The 9,094-nt window shown below is 57.5% G+C and overlaps 1 protein-coding gene and 1 non-coding gene across 7 annotated transcripts; one reads left to right on the forward strand and one right to left on the reverse strand.

Moving 5' to 3' along the window:
* Positions 1 to 420: 420 nt before the first annotated feature.
* cm (AP-3 complex subunit carmine) lies at positions 421 to 8,680 on the reverse strand. 6 transcript variants are annotated; one of them, XM_037228173.1, is made up of 8 exons: positions 8,652 to 8,680; positions 6,852 to 7,013; positions 6,149 to 6,328; positions 4,994 to 5,230; positions 4,256 to 4,457; positions 3,364 to 3,557; positions 2,521 to 2,696; positions 421 to 1,481 (listed from the first exon to the last, which is right to left on the reverse strand). In XM_037228173.1, exons 2-8 carry the CDS (start codon positions 6,990 to 6,992, stop codon positions 1,352 to 1,354), a joined length of 1,260 nt encoding a protein of 419 aa, XP_037084068.1. In that variant the 5' UTR covers positions 6,993 to 7,013; positions 8,652 to 8,680; the 3' UTR covers positions 421 to 1,351. The 6 variants fall into 6 exon arrangements, with proteins under 6 accessions (XP_037084068.1, XP_037084067.1, XP_037084072.1 ...); XM_037228172.1 differs by lacking the exon at positions 8,652 to 8,680 and adding an exon at positions 8,609 to 8,644; XM_037228177.1 differs by lacking the exon at positions 8,652 to 8,680 and adding an exon at positions 8,556 to 8,634.
* Positions 5,662 to 5,734, forward strand: TRNAV-CAC (transfer RNA valine (anticodon CAC)). The gene has a single exon. It is a non-coding gene; the product is annotated as a tRNA-Val (tRNA).
* Positions 8,681 to 9,094: the final 414 nt, after the last annotated feature.

The following is a 9,094-nucleotide window of genomic DNA, read 5'->3' on the forward strand; positions in this document are numbered from 1 at the left end:
GGTCCAATCCTGCTCCACAGCCTGCCGTTAATCCCAAACACGTCATCGACCATTCCCGTGTATTTCATGGAATGATGAGCTATTCGGCACAAGTAAATAACAAAAATATGCGCACGATATCGCTACCATACACAATATTCTCCCAGTAGACACTCTTTCGTACATGTCCCAACACAGTCAGAGACGGCGCACCCCGTAGGGGCGCAGGGCCGCCCGGTCAGCGCGGAGGCGGTGTTGGGCGGTGCTGGGCGGTGCTGGCGACGTCGGGCCCGGCTGGGAACACCGGACCGGCCAGCCGCCGGGCCGCCTGGCCAGCGCGGAGGCAGTGTTGGGCGGTGCTGGGCGGCGCTGGCGGCGTCGGGCTCGGCTGGGAACGCCGGACCGGCCAGCCGCCGGGCCGCCCGCCCAGCGCAGAGGCGGTGTTGGGCGGTGCTGGGCGGTGCTGGCGGCGTCGGGCCCGGATAGGAACACCGGACCGGCCAGCCGCCGGCTGCCGGCCCTAGCGGCGAGCTTCGCCTTGCCATCTCCTCCACAAATTAATACAGGGTGGGCGCGCGGGGAGCACCACGGAGCCGGGAGGCCGCCGTCGGGCCGCCCGCCAGTCGACAAAGCCTCCCTTGCCAGGCCCTGGGATCGGCCTCGGCGTCCCAGCCGAGGCCACGAGCGGCAGCTGACAGCAGGTGACGCCCCCACTGATCGGAGGCTTCAGAGACTCTAGTCGGAAAGCGTTACACCATCAGGGCGAGCGAAGGTAAAACGGCAACAAACCGCAGCGCGGGTCACGTGACCGGAACCGCACACAGCACGCGGCCTGAGCCGGCCATCACGTGACGACACCCAGCGCCGTCCGAGCTGTTGGTGTCAGCTCCGCGAGGTTACCGGGTCGCACGGCGCGGACGCCAGCTGGCCACCGATGTCGGCGGGGTCGCGTGGGGGCGGCCAGCAGCGGGAGGCGGACCCGCGCCGCCCCAGCCGGCAAAGGCGCGGGCCAACACCGCGCAGGCCGGCGAGAACCCGTCACCACGCTGACACGGAAGCCGCGCTTTATCCGTCCTCGTCACAAGGCCGACGGTCAGTGACGCCCTCCGGGACACAATGACGCCATCCGGGACGCATTGACACCCTCCGGGATGCAAGGATGCCCCCCGCGGTACAATGACACGCTCCGCGGTACAACACACCTCCACCGCCGTCGAGACAGGCCCCGTGGATCTTGACCCACAACCCCGGGGAGGCGTCAGACGACCCTGTGCGCTGCGCTGCGACGACACCCCCGCGACGGCCCAGGACACCCTCGGCGAGACTCAGCCGGGGTCAGCGGCCCACCTCTGACCCGGTCGGCACGCGGCGGCTAGGTGCGCACCTGGAAGCGGCCGGCGCGCGTTAAGTACTTGACGCCCTTGAACGGCTTGTACTTCTCGCCGTACATGTCGAGGCGGTTGACCTTGACCCCGGAGACGGCCAGCTGGTTGATGGTGAACCTGGCGGCAGGAGGGCAGGGCGGTGACGGACGGCCCGCCGGTCACGCTGACCGGGGCCCGCTGACGCCGACAGGGCGGGGTCGCACAGCGGCCGCCGCTTCCCGCGGGGTCAACGGCGACGAGCCTGCCCAGTGCCCACTGACGCCGACACTGCGGGGTCGCACAGCGGCCGCCGCTTCCCGCGGGGTCAACGGCGACGAGCCTGCCCACTGCCCGCCGACGACGACACTGCGGGGTCGCACAGCAGCCGCCGCCGCCCCCGCGAGGTCAACGGCGACGAGCCTGCCCACTGTCCGCTGACGCCGACACTGCGGGGTCGCACAGCGGCCGCCGCTTCCCGCGGGGTCAACGGCGACGAGCCTGCCCACTGCCGGCACAACGAATCTACGGATCGACTACTCGGGGATCCCTGTCTGTTGCTCCTCTCATTGTTCAAGATCGGCCAATAAGCAGCGAAGCGGCCGGCGGTAAGCCCAGCGTCTAGCGCCTCAGGCTTGGCAAACCGCCCAGGCAGGTCAAATTGTTCGTGTGACGGCCGCCGGAGAGCCATAATTGTGGTATTGTGAGTTTACATTGACCTCCTACATATCCTAAAGGATGAACTGTGGGCCGCCCATGTCAAACACAGCACGTCAACTGCTGCAGTCCGGGCCCATCTTCAGATGTAACTGCCAAAACTAGGCTACTTATCCGCGCACGCGCGTGCGGAGGCCATCGATCGACATCAACCGTGAACACCGGCGCTAGCGGATGGCTCCGGCACAGGGCGCCATCCAGATACTGCACCGATTCCAGGACAATGTCCGATGCGGAAGACAGCGACACCCACTTGGGGTCGATGACGAAGCTAACCTGAGAGGCGGGGGGGGGGGGGGAGGGACACTATTACACACTTGAGGTTAATGGAAAAATTGGTGTCAGAAAAGGTCACCAACACCCATTGAAGGTTGATAATGGGGTGGGCGTCAGGGGACAGACAGTGCCACCCACTGGAGGTTGATGACGGGGTTGGTGTCGGGGGACGGGCAGCGCCACGCACTTGAGGTTGATGGCGGGGTTGACGTCGGGCGGCGGGACGCCCGTCTGCAGGCTGAGGTTGCCGCGCAGGTTGGGCAGCTTGGCCTGCTCGACGCGGCCCACCTCCCAGCTCAGCAGCCGCGACACCGGGTCAAACGTGTAGCGGCCCTGCGACGGCGTCAGCAGGCAGTTCAGCACCTGCCGGCGGCACACGGGCGTCAGCTGACGCCGGCAGACGGGGAGTCAAACAACGCCGGCAAAGGGCGTCAGCAGGCGATTCAGCACCTGCCGGTGGCACACGGGCGTCGGCTGACGCCGGCAGACGGGGAGTCAAGCGACCCGACAAAGGGCGTCAGCAGGCGGTTCAGCGCCTGCGGGACGGGTCAATGGTCCGAGATCAGCCCCGCAGGCGGTGTCGCCGCCAGTCCGGCAGCGGTGAACAGGGGGGGGGGGGGGGGGGGGGGGGTCAGCTGATGTCACGCCAGGCGTCGGCGCACAGTCCAGAGCGGGGCGGGCATGCGGCCTGATGACGTCATCTGTGGAGCCGGCCCGCCGTCCGGCACCTGCCCGTCGAATCGGTGAGGAGGCGAGTCGTGCCGCCGTGACTCCGCTGTTACAACGTCACGGCAGCGCGGAGAGGCAGAGTCGAGAGGGCTCAGCACGCTCCACACACGTCACGTCACGTCCCGCTTCCGTCACGTTACGTCACGTCACGCTCACGCACAGGCGAAGCGGTGACAGACGGCCCAGGCTCACCAAACGGTGCCAAGCCGGAGTGTCAGCCATTGCTGAAGCTTAGTACAACTGCAGGGAAGACACATAGTCGTCATCACAAGCACGATGGCCATCCCCGCCAGCCGCTCACCTCCTTGGGCATGTTGATCTCCAGCAGGACGTTCTCGACGGTGCGCCCCATGGTCTGCTTGGGGCCGACGGTGAGGTCGAGCCGGCCGCCGCCGGAGCCGGGCGCCTTGAACGAGATGGTGTGCCGCACGTACAGCGGCACGGCCACCACCGACTGCGTGCCGATGTGGTACGACATCAGCCGGAACGTGCCATCTGCCGGACAGGGGACGGGTCATGCGGGGCAGCCGCGTGTAGTGAAGGAGTGGCGAGTCTCGATAATGCGTCTCAGCAGAACGTGCAAGGATCCAGCCGAACACATTGTCTCGCCCCTTCCCAGTTACCTCCGTTAAACGGAGATTCCTACCCGAACCAGACTAGGACAACCTGGATGTTTACGTCCTTTTCCACGTTTGAGCAAGCTTGGCAAAATGCGCGACAGTGCAGCACAGGTGGCTTATTACCCACAGCAGCTCCACCCACAACAGCCCCACCCACAACAGTTCTGTCCACAACAGCTCCACCCACAGTAGCTCCACTCACAGCAGCTCCACCCACAGCAGCTCCATCCACAACAGCTCCATCCACAACAGCTCCACCCACAACAGCTTTATCCACAGCAGCTCCACCCACAACAGTTTTATCCACAGCAGCTCCACCCACAGCAGATATCCCACAACAGCTCCACCCACAGCGGCTCTCCCACAACAGCTCTACCCACAACAGCTCTATCCACAGCAGCTCTACCCAGAGCAGATCCACCCACAGCAGCTCCACCCACAGCAGCTCCACTCACAGAAGCTCTACTCACAGCAGCTCCACCCACAGCAGCTGCACCCCCAGCAGCCCCACCCGATGGCCGTGTCGCGCAGGCCGGAGCCGTGATCTGGGCAGCGGCGTCCCGTCGGCAGTACCTGGTGGTATGAAGGAGAGCAGCCGCTCGGCCTCCCAGCGCTTGAAGCGCACACACGGGTGGAAGCTGAGGTCGTCGAAGAGGCGCGGGTTGATGAAGGTCATGGTGAGGTCGGGCATGCCACTCAGCTTGACGCTGCAGTCGATGTGGCCCTGGATCTCGGCGAACACTGTGCTGCCCGACCTGTCCACGATCGCGTCCACCTGTCCATAGACATGGTGTATGTGGAGCCTCGTGTCTCTTTGGGAGGACTCGTCACTCACCGCCACGTCCGCCTTGGTGTCACATGCTGGGCTTCAGACCCACCACACTCCCTCACACAAAGTATCGTAACATTCTAAAAAAGGCAGCAAAGGCCAGTTTTCTAAGCCTCATGATTTCTATGAACCTCTGCTCTTGTCGTGTGATGGCTGTACGACGGGGTGGCCACGTAACGCAAAACTGCAGAGAGACGCCATGTAAGGTCATGACAGGACGTCCTGAAGACGACAGATAGACGCTCTGTACGGTCACGACTGAGAGACGTCCTGCAAGGCTACGCACTCAGATCGCTCCACACAGCCGACAATGAATCGGTACGGACAAACAGCCCGCACAGAGCCACTGAACCGGCGAGGGTCGCCATCCACGCCTAGGCACGTGCACGGCCGCGGCGGTTTTGACCTGCCCACCCGAGCCTGAGGAGGGCGCGTCACGCCCTCAAGTCAGCGGCAGTGGGCGGACGTGGCACTAGACGCACCTCCTCGACCACGTCGAAGTAGGCCTCGTTGTTGGTGTACTTGACGGCGGAGCGGCGCCAGGGCACGTTGGAGAGCTGGCCGGACGGCAGCACGGCCGACACGTTGGAGCGGCCCGTCACCGTGTTGGCGATGGTACGCAGCACGTTAGGCGGCCGGATCAGCTCCTGCAGGATGTTGGACTCGGTGGCCAGAGGGAAGCCGTTATCCAGCATCTCGTCCAGCAGCTCGTACACCACCTGGCGGGCGGCGCGGGGTCAGCGAGGGTGGGGGTGGGGGTGGGTGGCGAGATCGGCCCTGCAGGGCACGGGCGACCGGTAGCCACACCTTGTCACTTTCGCTGACCTTGCTGACCTCTCGCGTGTTGACGCTCACCCGAGACCACGGATCAGGCACGGGTCAGCGGCGATCAGATTCGGCTCTGGCTGGGTCAAGGTCAGGGTCAGGTCAGACCACCCAGACATGCTGGATGATCGGACGTGCAGGCATGGGTCTGATCAGGATAGGCCAGACTAGATCCGCGGAATTGGGGTCCCAGATGCAGGCCAGATCTCGGCGAGTTAGGTCCCAAACAGGAAGGGATGGAATTGATGGGACCCGGTGGGAAGCCAACTGGCCATCTAATATTTTTAAGCAACCGTCCGGCCACTGTCCTGCCGCGGCTCCTAACGTTTCCGTAGTGTAGTGGTTGTCACGTCCGCTTCACACGCGGAAGGTCCCCGGTTCGAGCCCGGGCGGAAACAGTTTTCTGTTTTTGAAGGGAGACTTGTCCACCCCGATACGCCTACTCATCTCTATTAGAACCGAATCGGCTACGTCTGCCAGAATTGGGCTAGCTGTCAGGCAGTCTCCGCTCGTCCAGATCAGAGTCCTGTTGACCCCACACGTTCCTCAATCACCCGCCTCGTAAGGGGCCCGATCGTGAAGCGACGGCATGTGACGTCGCGCGACAGCCAGAGGATCTGCGCCTGCTGCTCTGATGCATGCCGTGTGATGCCTAATCATGTTACCCGATGCAGCCTTCTGCTAATGTAAAGACCAAACAAAGTTGGGCAGACGTGATGTACCAGACTCGGTGACAGCCTGGAAACAGAATGTATAGCGTTCCGAGGTGAGTGACAGACAGACCGTCTGATGTTTCCTGACGACTGACTGACCACATAGTGCTCCTTGATGAGCGACTCGGAGCAGTCGCCAAAGTATTCCTGGAACGTGTCGACCACGCGGTGTAGGAACTCCACCACGAACAGCGGCACCACCTCTGAGGTGCACACGCTCACGAAGTAGAGGCCACCTCTGAATACGCTGATCAGATAGTGGTGCGGTGTTGTGATCACCTGGAGGCAGAGGCGCCGCGGTCACACCAGAGGGAGGGCTCAGGCGGGGGCTGGCGGCGGGCCGACGACAATGCATGAATGACATTTTCTTGATAAGGTTGTTGAAGCCCCAGTCCCCAATTAGCATTAACAGACTAGCAATCCAACCTGTCCTGATGCCACATCACTTGAATGCGTGTTAAAGCCAGACAGGGTCGGTGCCCTGGTTGCAGCACACATTTGCACTACAAGTTCAGGGACATGGCCTACATTGTCCTGTACATAAGGTCACACTGCTGAGCAGGGGCCCCCAGCAGGATGATTCAGTGGTGTACTGCTACCAGTCCACTAACTGGGCTCAAGGCACAGACTGAGGAGGCTTAAAGTGTAGTGATTAATGCATCTGACTTAACACATATGGAAAATGGTGTAGTTACAGGAGCCAAGGCATACAAATTGCTCTCTGCTTATGACTAAAATTATCATGATAAATTTTTGGATGTGCATTTTCAGCTACATTTGTGTGACTAACAGAAATACTCACTGGTGGCACATCAACAGGGTCATCTGCCTTGGCCTGAGCATCAAAGAAGTAGTCACATACAGAGCGGTGGATCACAGACTTCCAGTGCTTCTCCAGGAACACGTCACCACCTTTGTTTATGATAAACAGGCTGTGAATCATGATGAGTTCCTGGCACAGCTCCTGCAAGCAACAAAGGAAAAGCTATGAATTTAAATATCATTGTGAAGCATCAGCATCATAGAACTGGTATTTCTACTTCTTTACACACAATATCTGTTCTGGTAAAGAAAACTGACTGATTTGCTGATGGAACAACAGCCCAACATGGAAACCATGCCATCAAGTGGCCAAATATATTGAGTCCCCAAAATTTAATCTGGTGTATGACCACATAGATGGCTGCCAGCATGCAAAAGCTGGAGTGCTCTGTCACAGGGCAGATGGGTAGATGGTCTGCTTACACAGCATACACATCATGTCACAGCAGACCACACCTGCCAGACAGCACAGGTGCCTAAGGCACAGCTTGTGTGCACAAGCTTAATTTGCCTCACATAAATTGAAGATGGGAAGAACCAGAAGAGTCTCCTCAACTTTCTGCATTCTGAGTTTAAAGCTCTGTATGTAGAAAGTTGATGAAAAACCACAGAAGAGGAAGTGTGTTGGCTGAATAAAATTTGCTGGGGCTGAAACACCTCTTTCTAGAATAAGAATGCTTTTGTTGTTCTCAAAAAGATACAATAAAAAACATTGTGTGTCTTACTTTGCCACCAAGTCACTTATTTCAAGACCCCACTGACTTTCATGACACATAATGCACACTGATACTGCCCAAGACAACCAACCAGAGAATACCAATGCCAACTAGGTGGACATCTGGGCAAATTTTAGCTTGCACCACATTCTTTTTGCTTTTTATTGGTCACATTCATTTCTTTCATTGCAAAGATTGTCCTCATCTATGCATTGCTTATCCTCAAATGGGGGTTTCTAACTGTAATTATTGTTATCTTGAGTGGTTTGCAAAATCAATATTATCTGCATACTTAATGTCACAACAAGCATATTAGTTAAAACCTTTTGACTGGATGAAGTTTTGAGATCAGAGTTCACACAAGTAGTGCCTGTTGCATGAGCCTTGACTCCTCCCATCTGGTCATAAGGCTCCATGTCATCAGGACAATCTTCTAGCAAAAAGCTTGGTACATGGTATGTCCTGACCATACATGTCATGCAAACCTCACTGAGGCCTCCTGCCAACCCATCCAAGGGTAAAAAGCAGGCTCCTCAAGTTAATCCAACCCATCTTTATAAAAGATGCCCTATGCCTACAACATTGCTACTTCAGGAACACGTAACAAAGACGTGGCTCCAGGCCTCACATGTATGCTGGTAAGCTTAGCTGCAATATGGATCCTCGATCCCTCAAAAACAAAATACGATCGTTTGAAACTGCCTGTCAAACACACTTATTTGTTAAGCAAACAGGTACTTATATTCCGACGAGCATAACACTAACAATCATACTGTGGCGTCAATGACCTAGACGGCCGCGGCCACCAGTTATTTCGTTAACAAGTACCTTAGAGGTACTTGTTATCGAGGCCTCATGCCAACCCAGCCAAGGGTAAAAAGTATGCTCCTTAAGTTAATCAAACCCTTCTTAACACAGGTGGGTGGACCAGAACTACCTTACTTAACTACTAACTACTTAACAAGTACATTAGAGGTACTTGTTAGCACACCACTTCAGAGCTGAGAGATCAACTATTTACAAGAATTGTGGCAAGCACCACAATTACGCTGCGAACTAGTTACCAAGCTCGTGTAAACTCGTTCCACCTGACGTGGATTATGCTTCTGCAAAATATTGTAACACATGCGCCAGACATGTCGTATACGTAGTGCCGAGCCCTAACTAATTGCCAAAATTCCTTTACCATCGGATCGAAAGTACTAGGAGCACAGCTTATAACGCACTTTATTGAAATTCAATGACAAATGCAGCACGAAAACAGGAATTTTGGGAGAAACCATTTAATTACGATTTATTTTATGAAGAACTTTTGAGCTGGTTTTGTAACAGCTGCGCAAGATTTGGTGTTCTCCGCAGCTGGATCAACTTGGAAGCTTACTTTGTTCAGCTACTGTGGGTAGAAATCCTACAATCTTTTACACCAATCAAAATACTTAATACAGAAGAGGCCTTAGTCATCCTAACTGTGATTGGAGATAATCGTTGGCGTTAGCTGAACTCACTG

This window comes from Pollicipes pollicipes, unplaced genomic scaffold (assembly GCF_011947565.3).
Source record: "Pollicipes pollicipes isolate AB1234 unplaced genomic scaffold, Ppol_2.1 Scaffold_6052;HRSCAF=7182_pilon_pilon_pilon, whole genome shotgun sequence".
Classification (NCBI taxonomy): Eukaryota; Metazoa; Arthropoda; class Thecostraca; order Pollicipedomorpha; family Pollicipedidae; genus Pollicipes; species Pollicipes pollicipes.

Bases quoted from the DNA above. Each gene is read 5' to 3' on its own strand.
- cm (XM_037228173.1), bottom strand. From the start codon at position 6,992: ATGATTCACAGCCTGTTTATCATAAACAAAGGTGGTGACGTGTTCCTG. The intron at 3,558-4,255 runs GTACTGCCGACG...CCTGTCCGGCAG, and splicing joins GCTCTCCTTCATACCACCAG to ATGGCACGTTCCGGCTGATG. The intron at 1,482-2,520 runs GTGCGTGGCGCT...TCCTGCCGCCAG, and splicing joins AACCCCGCCATCAACCTCAA to GTTCACCATCAACCAGCTGG.